The 17643-nt window shown below is 43.9% G+C and overlaps 1 protein-coding gene across 3 annotated transcripts in view; it reads left to right on the top strand.

The window, feature by feature from the left end:
* PDE10A (phosphodiesterase 10A) overlaps nucleotides 1-17643 on the top strand; it is a 748737-nt gene that overhangs the window by 523964 nt on the left and 207130 nt on the right. For all 3 annotated transcript variants that reach the window (XM_029594115.1, XM_029594117.1, XM_029594116.1), the window contains one exon: nucleotides 9608-9659. In XM_029594115.1, the coding sequence (XP_029449975.1) occupies nucleotides 9608-9659 (52 nt within the window). The remainder of the gene's footprint in view (nucleotides 1-9607; nucleotides 9660-17643) is intronic.

The raw sequence follows: 17643 nt of genomic DNA on the forward strand, positions 1-17643 counted from the left end.
GCTGACCCCTGCTACTCTTCTTTTAGTAACAGGAAGCCAGCCGAGCGATTGCCTTTGCAGAGAAAGCAGAAAATCGCCGCTCGGCTTACCCACCCTTGACTCACAGCTTGACAACGCCAGTTTTCGGGGCTTGCTTTAAATTTGCTGTGTTAAAAAAAAAAAAAAAGGTGCATTAGCTGAGCAGCGATTTTCTGTGTGTGTGTGTGTTTGGGGGGGGGGGGGGGGAATAGCTAATAGCTTCATCTACATGGCATTTACTTGTGATGAGCACTATTAGCTACGTGCTTTTTTCGACTCGCTAATCGGTTGCATTTGGCATTAGTTTAGCGCGTCCAAAACACGTGTCTAATTGCTCGTTTACCGGTGTGCTAGCCCGAGCACCCGGTATTGCATCGGCTTGCTACTTTGGAGCCCTTAACGCTTTATCTAAATTGATGGGGAGGCTATGATTTGAATTAAGTGGTGATTTCTGTAAGAGCCATTGGCTCAAGCTATTATTCATCTTCGTCATCTAGGAATTCCTCTTTAAAAGATGTGTAAAATAAACCCAAGAGAGATTTGGCATTCTGTAGAGAAAAAGTAAAAATTGTCCACAGCATGTTTTGAATATTTAATTTAGGTGGGCCAATCTGCTTTGTCCCTGTGGGGATTTATGATTAATTTTGAAAATTGCCCTCACATTGTCTATGTATTCTGTAACCATTTATTTACCCAATTTTTTAAATGTTTCCCTTCCTTTCCTCCTAAAAATCCTTGTAGACAGATAACTAAAAGATTTATTTACTTTTTTTTTTTTTTTTAATTGCCTGTCCTCTGCTCCAGGTGATGTACAAAAGTATAATCAGAAATAACACATCATAGAAATAAAAGATCATAAAATACATCATAGAATAAATCAGGTAAACTGAAACACTACAAATATGTGCATAAAAACAAAATTACCAGCTGTATTCAGAAAAAAAAGGGGATGGCGTGGGCAAACTGAAAGAAACTACAGGCATCGTCTGCGATAACTGTTTTCAAATTTATAGAAAAATACACTGCATGCAGAGAGCAATGCAGCCCCTGAATAGCCTTAAATGGACAGTCCCCTCTTCTCACTCAGGTGACCTGCTCTGCTTCTCAGCATTATTGTATGTGTCTTTTTTTTTTCATGGATAAACTGTCTACTAAAAAGCATTAGCATGAACATACGTGTGTCACTACAGGCTAATTCAATACTTCGTTAGTTAATGTTGTGACTTCTCCAAAACCTTTTAGAGATATTTGTATCAAAGGAATATTGACCCTTATTCTGCAATTATTTTTTAAATGACTCTTTGCTGGCAAAATTGTATTATTCTTAACTAGTTTCTGGCTTTGCGTTTTGCCTGCAGATGTATAATTATATTTTCTTCTGAGCAGCTGAAGACCAAGGGGGCATTTTTAAGACATTGCATGGAAGGGTAAATCTGTGGGTACTTTTTTTTTTTTTACCGCTGACTTTACTTCAGTTTTCAAAGCGAAAAAAAAAATCTTTTTGAAAATGGAATCAGAAAAAGTATCCTCACCAGCTGTTTGTGCAGGAACTTTTTTCGTTTATTTTCATCATGTTTTTCCACCATAAGAATCGAAAGCATGTTGCAAAATTATAGGAAACTGCGACGACAGTTACAGTATGCAGTCTATAGCAGACAAATGTAACAAAATCTAAGGAGGATTTTGATGAGAGGATTTAAAAAGCAATGTTAATTATAAATATAGATGTTACATAACAAATCTGAATTACAGCGGGCTAAGACTTCACAGTAAGATAAAGAGGATGAGGCCTCGATCCGTTAGGTGTGCAGTTCATATGGTTCTTTTGGGACTAAGAGTGCATTGGAGCTCTGATTAGGAATTCGATAGTCAGGTTGTGCACCATAAGCCGCTACGAATAGCTGATTTTCAGTCGCTATCAAAAGATGAGGAGATGTGAAACAAGCCTGATCTCAAGCAATAAAGAGTTCCAAAGGGTAGGGACTGAACCTGCAAAGATTCTTTTTCTGGTGTTTGAGAGTCTCATTTCTTTGGGGGGGCTGGTACCACTAAGCAGGCCTGAGGTAGTGGGCAGAGGAGGGGCTATATGGGATCAGTAAGCTGTTTAGTTAGGGTGGTGCCAGGTGGGGATGTGAAGTCATTGGAAATTAAATGGAAAATTACAATATTTCCTATTTCATTTTGTTTCCAAAGTGAAATGATTGAAAATCCGCCAACATTTTGTTAGTTTTCATATTTCATTTTGAAAAAAAAAAAGTCATCTCTCGGACCTAAGTCTGAAGCCGGGGCATCACCTAAGGATAGGCCCAGATCCGACACAGGTACCATAACCAACACCTGGTTAGTTAGGTTAGGCCCAGGCTAAAGCTTCGGCCTATTATAGAAAAACATGACATCCAGAAGGATGACGCAACCTCAGCCCAGGCCCAATCTGTGGCCCAATACCTGGCCTCAGCCTGGGCTGAGACCCAATGCTGAGGCCCAGCTTAGAGGCCTAGGCCTGATGCCAGAGCCTCATTCAGGGCCTCGGCTCAGGCCCAGGCTCAGGCCAGAGATCAGGCCACAGATGTTCTCTTATTTCTTCTTCTCTTTTTAAATTGACATCGTCTGCTGGGAATGTGCCAGAGTAACTTAACTCCGGTGCCTTCCTCCTCAGTGGAGGGTGCCATTTTGTTTGGCATTTCATTTAAACTGAGATCAGGCCTTTTGGCCTGGACCCTGGCATCGGACCTGGGCCATGGCCTGTAGAGGCCCTGGCATTCGGATAGGCCTCTGGACCTGTTTTTGTCATTGGGCTTGGACCAGGCCTCAGGGCCGGATCCTGGCGTCAGGCCTAGTCTGAGACCAGGGCCCCTGTGTAGGTTCTAAGCCTTGGTGTTGGGTCTAGGCCTTGGCATTGGGACTAGGCTTCCAAATCGGGCCTTAGCCTGGGGCCTAGGCTGAGGTCGCGTCATCCTTCTGGATGTCATGTTTTTCTATAAAAGGCCGAAGCTTTAGCCTGGGCCTAACCTTGATATTGGATTCCCTAGGACCAGGTAAATGGGGAAACCCCCGCACAACGAAATAAAAAAATGAAACACATTTTTTTCCCCCGCACATCCTTAGTGCCTGGCCTTCGACAGCCTTGAATGCTAGAACCAGGGTCATTATAGGATTACTGTGTCAAAATATTTCCCATCCTCCAGTGTTCAAAAAACAATTTGGGTGAATTTAGCCCAATGCACTGATCACACAAGCTTGATTCTGAGAAACAAAACTTTAAGTGGAATTTGTGCATTTACTTTTGGAAAGTAACATTAATCCTGACCCTGCCCTGCCTTTGCCCCAAGAAAACCTCTTCTGGCATGAACCTAGCTTTATTCACATAATCCATGTAAGTGTAGCCTCACTTTGTGTCTGAAAAGGTAGGGGTCACACTTAGTCCCAGGGCTATGTCCCTGCACACGGTCATAAAGTCTATCAGCCCTGGAACATTGATTCTCAAAAATGGACTGGAGGATAGACTTCCAAGGCCCAGAGTGGATGAGGGGAACCCTTCTCTGGGTGTATTAAGTCTCCTTGGGAGTTCACTATCTCTGTGTCAGTAAACCTGCTGTACACTCAAGTGGGGTATTCAAAAAGCAAAATTTACTGTAGCCAATCTTCAGCAGTTATCATCTGGCACCAAACATATTTTCTTACAGTTACACCCAATGTAAAACTGTAACTTACTCCCTATCTTTCAGGTCGATACAGTAAAGCGTGGCCGCGATTACCCCATTTCTAACCCGCGTTGTACCCTCAATTTGGCCGCGTAAGTCCAACCCGCGATTCACTATCCCTTTTAACCCATCCTTAACGCTTCTTTAAATCAACGGGTAACCCTTTCCGCCCACGGCATGTATATGGTATGTAAATGCTCCGATTAGCTAATCCCTCCCATTCAGTAACATGCTCCCCGACTATCGCCTTTTTAACCTGCAGTTTAGCCGCGTCTTTAACCTGCTAAATTACCGCCTACCCTTACCCCTGCGTTAGAGACAGGGGTAAGGGTAGGCGGCAAACTTTCCCCCAGCCCCCGCTCACCTGCCCTGGCCGCATCCATGGGTGCCGGTCTCCGGGGCAGCCCCAGTCCTCTCTCCCCTCCTCCCGAAGCAAGGCGCAGGGCAAAAAGCGACTCGACATGCTATTAAAGTATTGGGAATAAAGTGTAACAAAAGTTAACTTACTTTTTCTTACAGTCCTCTCTCCCCTCCTCCGGAGGCGCGCACCGCGGCTCCCATGCCTCCCGGGGGCAGCCGGCGGCGAAAGCGGCCCCCGCCGGCGAAGATGGATGAATGCACGCCCGTAGTGCAATTTGGGAGCTCAAGGCAGCAAAGGCTCATGAACGGGCGTGCGTGACGTCACGCGAAAGCAGCCCCCGCACGCCCGTTCATGTGCCTTTGCTGCCTTGAGCGCCCAAATTATACTACGGGCGTGCATTCATCCATCTTCGGCGGGGGCTGCTTTCGCCGCCGGCTGCCCCCGGGCGGCAGGGGAGCCGCGGTGCACGCCTCCGGAGGAGGGGAGAGAGGACTGTAAGAAAAAGTAAGTTAACTTTTGTTACACTTTATTCCCAATACTTTAATAGCATGTCGAGTCGCTTTTCGCCCTGCGCCTTGCTTTGGAAGGAGGGGAGAGAGGACTGGGGCTGCCCCGGAGACCGGCACCCATGGATGCGGCCAGGGCAGGTGAGCGGGGGCTGGGGGATGGGATTAGTCGCGATCTGAAGAGTGGCTTTCCCAGTGCATTGGATTTTAGGTTTTTAGGTTTTCTTTTGCTTAAAGTTGGGATCCAGTTCCTGGTACCTGTCATTTCAAATGTCATTTGAAATGAGGTACCAGCGCACCCAGGATACTGTATAGGCGCTGTATAGCGCCTATACAGTAAAATGGATTGCGCTTCATGGACGCGCGTTGGACGCGGCTTGCATTTGCATGCCATTTAAATACAGTATCTATTTATTTTATTTATTTAGCATTTTTATATACCGAAATTCTTGTAGCAAGCTACAAATCAATTCGGTTTACATTTTAACATTAACAGGCATGTAAGAATGCGGTTACATAGAACAAGGAAAATTAACTAGGATCAGCAAACAATAGGTATTACCATAAACAAAATAGTATGATATTTATGTGTAACAAGCTCAAAAATAGCTAAACAAGTAACATGCAAGACAATAGTTAAAGTAACAATCAAGACAATAGCTAAACATGGTTCAATCTGGAATAACTGCGGTTTGAGAAGGCTGCATGTAAGAATGATATCTGGGATTACAATATGGTTATAATCTGAGAGATTATATCGAGCAGTATCGAGCGGTATGTGATCCGAGTATGTGATCCGAGTATCGAGCGGTATGTGATCCGAACTGTGCGTGCGGCAAACGTGGGTGCGCCCGGCACTAACGCACCTCTTTCTGCTGCACCTTACTGTATCGGCCCATTTCTCTGTAGATGTTTCTCAATTTCTTCAGTGTCTGTGACAATGAGAGGAATTCTTTTTGATAATTTACATTTGATATTGGCTGTGGGACTAAGATCTCTGTAACATAGACGCTGAGGATAAAAAATCTTTCTGTGACATATTACATTTCATTGATGTTGGCTGTGGCATTAAGATCTCTGTAATACAGACGTTGTGGAACTTGTTTAGGTGTAACATAGACCGCCTGATGAAGCCTCTTCGGGCGAAACAAGGCCTTTGTCGGGGAATTTCTTGAACAATTGCATTTCAATACTCATTGCTGCACTTCTGTGCTCAACGCTGTGCTGATATCAGAGGATCTTTCTCCGGTTTGAAATGGACTTTCAGTCATGCTTGCAGTGGCTATCACTTGCCATACAATTAGCATTACTTATGTAAATGGTACAGAATTATTTCTCATTTTGAATAAGACATTGAATAGTGTTAGTTGTGGCTAGCTTCAGGATAATTGTTATTCAAGTATAGCGCCTGCAGTCATTTCCTGAATAGTGTATATGCAAATTGAGATTTTTGATATATTTTTTGATATTGTGTATGCTGTTTTTGAAAAAAAAAATGTTTTAAAATGTTGTTCAATTAAATAATTTTAATTGAGTGTTATACAAAATGATGCATTAGTGTTTACTTTTTGTAATTAGATATTGTTTAATTTATTGAACACTTTATATGTTCTTTATTGCCTTTTCTTCTTCTTTTTTCATTTTATATATATAAATATATATATATATATATATATTTGTTTGTTTTTGTTTTTCTGAAATGCACTACAATGTGTTCTCACTCCCTAGAATAAAATAAATTGAATTCATGAAGAGAACGCACCATTTGATGGATTAGCAGCCTTTTTCAGAAATAGTTGTGTGTTTAATTTGGAGTATCAGGTTCGGTTTGGACACTCATCTTCAAAAAGGAAATAAAAATATTAGGAAAGGTATAAACAGGAGCTTACTGATGTTAAGACTGACTGACCTGGACTGTGGGAACCCCATCCTGGGAGTGCCACGAGACGGAAGGACAGGACAAGGGCCAGTCTTCTGCTTAGCCAGCCCCCTCCCCCACGGGTTCAGCATTCGGAATCTGGGGGCTAGTAGGGCTTATCTGCAGCACAAGTAAACCTTGGTGAGCGCTGGTGAGGGCAGAGGCTGGTACAAGCAAGGATGGACTGGAACAGGTAATGCTGGACTGAACTGCAGGCCTGGATACAAGGAAAGATGCAACACAAGAATTGGGACAAGAAACAGGTTGAGGCAGGCAAAGGCTGAAACAGAGGTTTCATTGCAGGCAAGGACTGGAACTGAGGTTGACGAAGAAAGAACAGAACAGGTCGAGACAAGGACAGCACAGAACATGGAACATAAAGGCCTGAAGGCAGCATGAGGCAGGGAAGACCCTGAGGGTCCAAGACAAGGGAGAGACCTAGATAGGAAACTGAGCAAGACAAGGCCTATATAGGCTAGAAGGCAGGGCAAGAAGGCCCAAAGGGCTCAAACCAAGGCAAGGGTCAGAAGGCCCAGAGGCCACAATGCAAGGCAAAGGTCAGAAGGCCTGGAGGCCACGAGGCAACAGGGGCCAGGGCAGGGAGCCAAGACATACTCAATGCAATGGCATTGAAGCAAGGGACAGCTAGGGTTATATAGAGCTGGCACTTGGGTGCAGAGCAGGCAAGGAGGAGGAACCTGGCAAGGCCAGAGAGCAGGCATAATGAGGACTCCTGGTGGTGAGGAGGCCACACCACAGGCTGAGAAGTGACCAGGGGGCACTCCATGAAGTTAGCAAGTAGCTCATTTAAAACAAATCAAAGATTATTCTTTTTCACTCAGCATATAGTTAAGCTCTGGAAATCATTGCCAGAGGATGTGGTTACAGCAGTTAGTGTAACCTTTTAAAAAAGGTTTGGATAAGTTCCTAGAGGATAACTCCATAAACTGCTATGACGGTAATTAATAAGCAATAGTAGCTTGTGATCTATCTAATGTTTGCGTACTTGCCAGATACTTGTGACATGGATTGGCCACTGTTGGAAACAGTATACTGGGCTTGATGGACCCTTGATTTGACCCAGTATGACTTATCTTATGTTCTTATGTTCTTATGAGCTGGAGTGGATAGCATGGAACAGAACTCCAAGGAGACCCCACTGGCAGGGAGGCGTTTTGGTCAGGGCATGATGAAGCTGTGCAGCTGCTGGAACCATAACAACTGAAGCTTAAAGATGCTTCAAATTAATGATGGTTTTTCTCTCTCTATCCCAGCAGTCTCTTCCTGCTGCTTTGAGCTTCCAGCTCAATCAGAAGCACGGCTGGGGTCTGGCACTATGAGCCTTCAGTTTTATTTTTATTTGAAAAAGTTATAGCCCATGGGGTACAATTAAAAATGCATAAAATCATTAAATGCAACAAACACGATATAAGAAATTTAAGCACATTCCTCAAGAGTGAACAGTGCTATCGGAAAGCCACATGACATGAACCAGAGGACGATGCCCAGTTTTGCCATTTTAAAGGGATTCTTAAAGAGGAAGGGCTTCAGCGCCTTTTTGAACACTTGTGCAAAACTGTCCAGGGAGAGAACTCCAGCGTAGTGGACCAGCAACTGAAAATATTTGCAAATATCCAGGGATTTCTATCCTCTCCACCTCTGTCTCTCCCCCCCCCCCCCCCTCCGCCCCCGAACTACCACCATTACCACACCTCAGAGCTCATACTTTTATATCCTCTCCTAACTTCCTTTAGCCCTGTCTTTGCAGCAGTCAGCGACTGTCCTCAGCTGGGGACCATGTACCAGGGCTCCTTCTGGAACCCTGCAATCCCGAGCCCCAATGTCTGGCCACCAGGAACTGATGCCGCACGATGACTATGGCTTCCTTTCCACCAGGGGCTGTGAATGTTGCTTGGGATTGCTTGCCCAGTCCCAGTCACCCCGGGGAGCAGGAAAGTCTGAGGAGAGGATCAAATGCAACTCCAGCAGCAGTGTGCAGTTATTAGAGGAGGAAGACCTTGTTAATTAGTTTCATTTGCGTGTATTATATACAGTGCATTAGCTATGGATCTGTGCCGTTCCCTATATATTTTATGGAGCTCCTTTGTTGGGATCTTGCTATCTAACACCCTTTCTGTTTGGAGGGTTAGTTACAAAGCATTGACACATTTGTTTTCTTTACTTCTTGAAAATACTCTATAGTACTTCCTTGTACGCTTTAATTTCTTGTATTCAAGGTATTCTTGAAAGAATAATGGTAAAGTTTCAATTGAAAAGGAAATGGTCTATGTTTGTTATTTACATTTAAAAAATGGATGTTTAAGAGGTGATCTAATTACTCTACAAATATATAAAAGGACCCTGCAGGGATCTCCCAGGCAATTTTTTTCTTTTTGAAACAGCCTCGGAGCAAGAGAGCATGAGAAATTAAGGGGTAAGAACGTACCCTAGCTTCAAATGAAGGGATTACTTTTCCCAGACTGTTAAAAAAAAAAAAATGATGGAACATTTCTGCTAGCAGAATTAGCTATGGCTACAGCACTAGCATTTTTCCCATTGACACAAAATGGGAGAAAAACTTGGTTAATTAGGCTCTAAATTAATTAGAAAGTACATTTAGAGGGAAAAAAATATTGGTGGATGATAAAACTACACAATGGAGGAAAAGCGCAGATCCAGCAATTTTTAGTTGATTGCCAAATTTGGAAATGGGAACGAATCTTTTTCAATGCTGTAGAATTGGCTACAGATTCATATTTTTTAATTTATTTTTTTTAACAACCCCCCCCCCCCCCCCCACTGTCACCTGGATTATCATTTTGACAGAGAAAATCAGAAAAAGATTGGGCTCAATGAACCCTCTAGTAGTCTTTGACCTTGACCAACCATGCACTTATATTTTATGCTGTTTTGCAGACTGTTCTGAAACTTGTGAAAATTAAAATTCGTAAACATGAAATGATGCTATTTATATAAGGATACCTTTGTTTATATATTTAATTTTAGTGAAATTTGTAAAAAAAAAAAAAAAAAATGTATATAAAGCTTCACAATGCTTGTGCTAATGTCATCCAAATAATATCATGTCTTTTTGTTTTTCCAGAACCTACTTTGATAACATAGTTGCAATAGATTCTCTACTTGAACACATAATGGTAGGTTGTAAGTCTGATTTTTGTTTTTTTTAACATTCACCCCATTTGTTTAAAATCTAGTTTACACATGTATTATCTAACTTTAACCAAGGCTCTCTGATTTTTGCCTGGATTTATCAAAATGCACTAAATATTGCATATGATAGAAAAAGGGGCATGTTTTATGGTAATAGGCAGTTTATTGCAATAATACCTATGTGAAGCGCTAAGTGTACTTTGAGATAAGTGCCAGAGTTGTGGTATTTCCTACATACAACCATTGAGAGGAGAGAGAGACTAGCCATGATGCCCTCACACTAGCTGGGTATTTATATCTCTGTGGGAGGCCCACCTAGTAACTCAAGGTGAGGTTTAGGTATTAGTGTAGGGGTTGGGGCCACTTTGACATTCAAAGTGAGACATACGAACAGAACAGTGCTCTCTTCTGAAGATTTGATACTTTCGGAGTGAACAAACTCATTCAAAGATGAGATTTATTAATTTATTATTTTTTATATACTGACATTCGATCTGAGATATCACATCGGTTTACATTTAGGTACTGTAGGTATTTCCCTATCCCCAGAGGACTTACAATCTAAGTTTGTACCTGAGGTAATGGAGGATAAAGTGACTTGCCCAAGGTCACAAGGAGCCACAGCAGGACTCGAACCCTGGTCTCCTGGTTGTGCAATGTTCTCTCAACCTAGCTTGATGTTACCTAGATAGAGAGTCCATCAAGCTAGGTTGAGAGAACATTGCACAAATCTCATCTTTGGGTGAGTTTCCTCACTCCGAGGATCATCAAATGTTCACAAGAGAGCACTGTTCTAGTGTGAGGGCATTATGGCTAGTCTCTCTCTCTCTCTCTCTCTCTCTCTGCTGGTGCACTGGGAGCCCCACTCCCACCTCTAACTCTTCCTCTTTTTCTGATTTGCTTCGCACCATACGTTATGGTGCTGTCGCAATCATTAAAGGCATTTTCGCATGCGTTAAAGGTGCTTAACGCATGCGAAAACACCATAACGCTATTTGATAAATAACCCTGTTTGTTTGGTACTTCAGTAGCAGATTTTGTTGTGAAATATATATGGGATTCTACAGCCTAAGGGGCAGATTTTATAAATTTGCGCACACGCGTACTCTTGTTCGCGCACCAGGCGCAAACAAGAGTACGCGGGATTTCAATAGATACTCATGTAGCCGCGCGTATCCATTAAAATCCGGGGTCGGCGCGCGCAAAGCTGCCCAAAATCGGCAGCCTGTGATCACCGAGCCGCACAGCCTGCCTCCGTTCCCTCCAAGGCTGCTCTGAAATCGGAGCGGCCTCTGAGGGAACTTTCCTTCGCCCTCCCCCCACCTTCCCCTCTCTTCCCCTCCCTAACCCACCCCCCTGGCCCTATCTAACCCCCCCCCCCCCACCTCTATCACGAAAGTTACGCCTGCTCGAAGCAGGCGTAACTTTGCATGCGCCAGGCCGGCTGCCGTGCTCCATGTTCCAGTCCGGGGGCTGGTCCGGAGGCCGCAGCCACGCCCCCGGGCCGAAACTATGCCCGCGGCACTGCCCCTGGATGACGCGCTGAACGCGTCACGCCCCCGATGACACGCGGATCGCGACATGCCCCACGAAACGCCTCCCCCCCAGGAAAGCCCCGGGACTTACGCACGTCCCGGGGCTTTACGCGCGCCAGAAGCTAAAGCAACATAGGCTCGGCGCGTGCAGGGGGTGTTTGGGCCAGGTTTTCGGGGGTACGCGTGTACCCCTTTGAAAATCTGGCCCTAAGTGTAACAAATGGGCAAGATTCAAAGCCCTTTCTGCAGACAAAAAGAAAAAAAAAAAGTACTTGCGGAATCGGGGCTTTAAAACTTGCCCAATCTGTCTGTGGGTACAAGTTTGCACATGGTTGAACAGCACATGCACTTTCACCTGCTGACAGCAAAAGCCGTCGTAAGGGGAGGGATTGAGCAGTGCACGTGAGTTTGATGATTTGAAGGTGTAAGCATGTGCAATTGTTTTCTCTTAATGTTAAACTTGCCTGAGGTGGGCAATAAGAATGCAGAATTTGTTTCTGAGGAAAAAAAAAATCCTTTGATTTTCAACCCTCTCCAGTCATTTTTTCATCCATGCATTGCTTTGTGCTGAAAAATTACCTGCAGAGAAAGCAGTCACAATCTCTGTATATAATTTTTCCTTGGGCAATAATCAAAGCAAGGCTACTAACGTGGTCTTGCTTTGATTATTAGTGCAAACTCGACAGGTAAAAGTATGCATTGAGTTTTCTCAAGTGCACCCAATTTTAATTGTTTGCTCCTAAACTTCTCTAGTCTAAAACAGACCCAGACTTTGTTATTTAAACAGTGAAAACTCATGATAGAAAAAATATATCTTTTACTGAATGGTTAATGAATTCATGTTACTACAACAGATTATATCAGCCCTCAAGAATGTCCTGAATTTGAAAGAAAAAAGTTTGCAAACTAGTTTGAACCTGCATAAAACCCAAGGGTATTGGTCACAAGCTTCTTTTGAGAATAAACAGGGCTGAACTAGCAGATTTGCAAAATTGTGCTACTTATCCATAGAAAATGCTCCACAGATTTATGATCTGTTGTGGATTTCTGTGAATTTTGCAAGTGGTATACTAAGGGGGGGGGGAGGAGAGGAAGGTGAACCACCCTGGGTAATAGCCAGGTGGGGATGTCATCAGGAGGCCTCCATCAGGAGCCACCACTAGAGCCCAACTTGCTGGCAGCCAAAAAAGCACCCTCGGGGCTGAAAAGAGAGTGCTGCCAGCAGAAGTCAGGGTCATCCTTGGGGGCTCGAGGGGTGGTAAACTGGGTCAATAGCACCAGGATCTGTGCTTTCATGGTCCCTGCCCAACCACTTCCTGCACTGCAGGAAGTGGTTGGGCAGGGGATTCCAAAAGCTTCAAGCAGAATCTGCCAGCACAGAGGAAGGGACAGTGCCATTTGCTTGTGTCTTCCCTGTGCAGAGGAATTAGCCATAGAGAGGAAGGAGAAGACTGTCGTCACAAACAAAGTGCCTGAGAGGGTTAGGAATAAAAGAAGATGTCTTTGTTGGGGTCTTTGAGCCTGGGAGGAGGGGAAGTGCTTGATGAGATCTTGGTTGGAAGGGAAAGGGTTTCATGGGGTCTCTAATGGGGGTATGGACTCTGGAGAGTTTTCTTGAGTGGGGTCTTCATGGGGGCTGCTTGAGGTGTCTTGGGGAAGGGGAAAAGGCTTGATTGATCTTTTGGGAGGTTGCAGAGTGCAATCTCAATCTTGAGAAAAGGAACCTGTCTTGTCCTTCAGTCATGGGCGGGGTTCCCCACTCTGGATAATTCACCCTGGGTCCCACACCCCTCTAAAGTCATCACTGGTGGAGTCTATTCCACTGGCAGCTGAAGAGTAAAACAGGCCCCCAGAGCCCTGTCAAAGGAGAGAGGGAGAGCCCAGACAGGAGTCAGTGAGAGAGAGAGCGTATGAATGTGTGAAAATGACAAAGCATGTATGAGAGAGAGAGTATGTGTATGTATATATGTGAGTGAGAGCGTGTGTGTGTGTGAGAGAGAGAAAGAACATGTATAAGTGAGTGATTTTATTTTTTCATGTTTCATGAGGAATGATGTGTTTCTATTTTTCCATTGTTGCACTGCATGTAGCAGTTTATAGCTCAATTTTTGTCTACTTATACTTTATGGTCTCTCTATTCTATATTTGATGAGGGTCTGTGAGTGTTCTGCATGTTTGACTGTTACTTATGGACTCTTGTGCTGGAGTGAGGTTGATACCACCCGCTGGGAAGACCCAGTAGGTCCTCATTGCCAGCTGGTGGAAGATGATGTAGAAACTTACCTGGAGCTTTGCCTGTACTAGCCCTTTTCCCTGTGGGTTAAGCCTTTGGGTTCCGGAGGCCGGCACGTCTTAGGTGCGTGTCTCTGTTGAAGACTAAGAGGTGATCCATAGTTAGGCTGTAGTCGAGGCAAGCAGCAGACAAGAATGATTTGGTTACTGGCTATGGTCAAGGCAGGTGGCAGGCTAGGATGGTCGGATCATAGGCTATGGTAAGGGCAGGCGGCAGACAAAGATGGTCAGGTCACAGGCTATGATCAGTATCAGGAGTCAGGCCAATGGAGGCAAGGTAAGTCTGTAGACACGGAAAACTAGACAAGGCTGAAAATGAGGGCAAGGCTGAAGACATGGAAGGCTGGAGGAGGCTGAAGACAAAGACAAGGCAGAAGACACAGTCTGAAGCAGCAACACAAACTAGTCAAGGTGATTTGGTGTTGCATGGCTGGGGTTTAAATATCCTGTCATGTGATGTCATCAGGAAGTGCCAGAGAGCTGGTTTCCTGCCGTGGAGGCCTTTAAATGCCGGCACATGCTGCGTGCATGCACCTAGGGAGTAACAGGGAAAGGAGGGCAACAACGTGTTGGGAGGCTGCAGGAGTGACGGTGTAAGGCCATGCAATGGTGCCTTGCCACTCTTCAGCATTGGGGTGAGTGAGCCAGCTCATGGCCTGTCTCGCTAGCCAGCATACATAAAATTGATCTAGGTGAGGTGTTCTTCTAGCATGTAGTTTTTGTGAAGGGATCTATAGCAGCCTGGATTGTTCTGTTTTCCTAATAGGAGTTGTATTGCTGTTTTAGGGCCTGATGTGATTTGCAGTGTTGTCTTTTCATAGATGCTGTTTGAGTGCCTGCAGTTAGTGCTGTTTTGGTATGGGAGATTTACTATACATAGGGCTTCTCCACACCACCCACCAACATCCATCCTCTCTCCCCTTTGGTTTTGTGTGTGTGTGTGAATGGGAACCTACCTGGATTGTGTGTCTGTGAGTGTGAATAAGAGCGAGCCTGCCTGGGTTTCTTGTATGTGAAAAAAATTTGTGTTGTCCCACTAATCCACAACAAGTTCAAGGTGGCTGGAAATTAAACATTTTCAGGTACAGAGAGTGGAGAATTTTTCCATCTTTATAAGGTTTAATTATTGAGTGTCTGATGTGTTTGCCATTTCCAAATATTTATTGCTATTTGAAAAATTTTGTAATTATCGGATGTTATTGTATTTGTCAGCTCATTGGAAATATTCTTATTATTAGTAGGGTTTTACTAGTTTCTTTATTTTCTTTATATATTTACAAAGAATTAGAGCCCGCTGATCTACAACACAGTGAATAACAACAAAACATATAAATATGCAAACTGATAAATTAAAATGACAAACAATAACATCAAAACCAGCATAAATATACATCACTAGCATGACCTGTGTCATTTCTCATACCTTAACGTCCAAACTGCTCTGCCTAACGCCTTAGGATGCTGGAGTAGCAGTTTCATTGTTCATTGGTACCTTAAATGCAGTGGAACATAAATAACCCTTCAGAATTTTTCTGTTTTAAAAACTCCAGAAGCTTGTTCCAGAAGGTAGAACCAATAACCTGGAACACACATTCCCATAATTCCTTCAAGCGAATAGATTTGTGAGAGGGTACAATAAGAAGATGTCTAGTAGAAGAGCGTAGTAGGCGAGTTGGCTAATAGCTAGCAAATACTGGGAGGCATTGAGGTGGTCTCAGAGCGAGAGGAGCCGGTAAGCGAGGGGATCCAGAAGGGGCAGGGAAGGAAGGTACTGGGGATCATTGGGTGGGGAGGGGTACCAAAGAAAGTATCTTTTCCGGGTGCTAAATACTTTAGGTTAGCCACAGAATTTTGCCAAACTCCACTATAAAAATTCTGAATGATTTAAGTTTGTCTCAAAAGTATTTTATACTGTATATCCCTTCTCATTGGATCAGATTTATATATTATCCCTGATATGATAGTGGGTTACGGCTGCTTAACATACTATTTAAATGTAAATCTCAAATTAATGTAGACTCTCTGACCTATCGGTTTCATGCTGTATTGAAATTTCAGTGCTCATGGTGAATATGCACCTTAAATAATTTATTTAAAATATTTCCCTTCATTTGTTTCCTTTTAGGTGTTAGAAGGCACTGATACTCATGATCTAGTTCTTTGGTATAACGCATTGAATGAGCAGAGCGATCATGAATATTAATGAGATGCAAAATTCTTGAACTCTTTTAATGTTAAATTCGCCCGAGGCAGCCTCTGAGCATGCCGAGTTTGTTTCCGAGGAAACAAGCCTTTTGATTTTGAACCAGATTCAGTCATTTTCTTTTCACCCACTCAGTTATTAATGTAAGTTAAAGTTATGAAATGAGCGATTGTATAGTACTCCATGTCCCAAGAATTGCAGATTACTAGAGGGGAGGCTGCTTTGAACTTAACTATACTAAGCAAATCTGCCCTGCTTAGTAATGGATGCAGTCAGGACTGTAGGTAACCATGGCTTCCAGATATGTGTAGACAAATTTGGAGATAAGAGGACTGATTGATACCTGGCTGGAAGGAGCCAGTATCCTATTAAGACAGTTTTCAACTCAACAGACTCAGAAATGTACTGAAGGCAATGCTCAGTAGCTCATGTTGCTGCAAAGTATGTGCTTGGTACCCGCACCCTGTAGCTAATTCTGAAAGGGAACTACCCAAGTAGTTCTGCATAGCCCAACAGCCTGATTTAGAATTATCATTTCGTTTATGTAAATAAACACACGCTAATCATGCTCACAAGTCATCATGAGGTCGGCCCCCTGCCTCCCTCCCATATTCCATTGTATATAGTAATTTATCTTCGTTCTCCCCCTCTTTTTTTTCCTTCTCCCAGTTAAGGCATCCTTGTTATAATGTAACTTTTATGCTCCTTTAAATTGTCACTTGTTAATTGGTTGGTTATAGTTCTGCTTAGTTCGATGTAAACCGAGTTGATTTGTATCAAGAAAGTCGGTATATAAAAGCCTTAAATAAATAAATAAATAAACATTGGATGATGATGATGCCTATTCCAGTGAAAATTAGAATCCTCTCTCTTGATGCATGGACTGTATAAATGTTTAGGTGAAATCGCTGAAGGCCAATGGAGGGACACAGGTGCGGTTCTTCTGCTCGCTGGGGTTAGCCAGGGCTTGGGTTGCTGCAGGGGCAGCCTTCACACAGCCCCGCAGTCACTGTGCAATGGCGACACCAAATGGTCCCCCGCGGGGCATTGGGTGTTCCTGGATTTCAGCTTCAAATTAGCGTATGTAAGCCTTAGCAGGGTTTTAATCCAAAGGGCACCCAAACTTATTTGTTTATCTTCAGAGGCTGTTTCGGCTAGCAAATTCCATCCCATGCTTGATTCTTAATCCCCTGAAGGGGATTCTTTTTATGGGGGGTAAGCTCTTGCTTGTGGCCTAGACAATATTGTGCTGCTCCCAGTGTGTGTAGACTATAGGTGCATCTCATGAGGTGAGAGTCAGTGAAACATCAGACAGGACCAGGTGAAATAAAGTTTTCTGATTGGTAATCATAAATTAAAGTCCATTTGTCAGTAATGTTGAAGTTACATCTGACTTGATGGTATATGAATGATTTTCCTCTGTAGGGAGTTGTCCTTTATTCAGACATCTGGATAGAGACCCATGGTGATATTTACTGCGCAAAGCTCACCCAGAGGTTATCCGGGAATCCTAGTGGAAGGGTCCCCAACTTCACTTCAAAAGTCCTACCTTAAGCCATCTTCTCTTTGGACACCCAGCCCATCCTGGTCCCCATGGTATGGAGATTTGGTTGGGGGTCTCCCGATCTTGTTTTTTCATCCTTTGGTGATTTTTCTTGGGAGACTGCTCATCAGGGCTGGTGCAAAGGTATTGGGCACCCTAGGCGACCCTTGCGCTGCCTCCCCTCCCCAGTCACGCCCCCCCCCCCTACCTGTTTTGGCACAGACTGTGTGCTTCTCAGGGCCACGAGCAGCTGTCTCTATTTCTCTTTGCCGCGAGCGGGATAGGCCCCACTTGCTGCACCACGTGGCTGCTCTTCGGCACCCCCTACGGCTTGGCGCCCTAGGCAACCGCTGTAGTTCGCCTAATGGACGCGCCAGCCCTGCTGCTCATGGGGA

The sequence above is a fragment of the Rhinatrema bivittatum genome, chromosome 3 (assembly GCF_901001135.1).
Source record: "Rhinatrema bivittatum chromosome 3, aRhiBiv1.1, whole genome shotgun sequence".
Lineage (NCBI taxonomy): Eukaryota > Metazoa > Chordata > Amphibia > Gymnophiona > Rhinatrematidae > Rhinatrema > Rhinatrema bivittatum.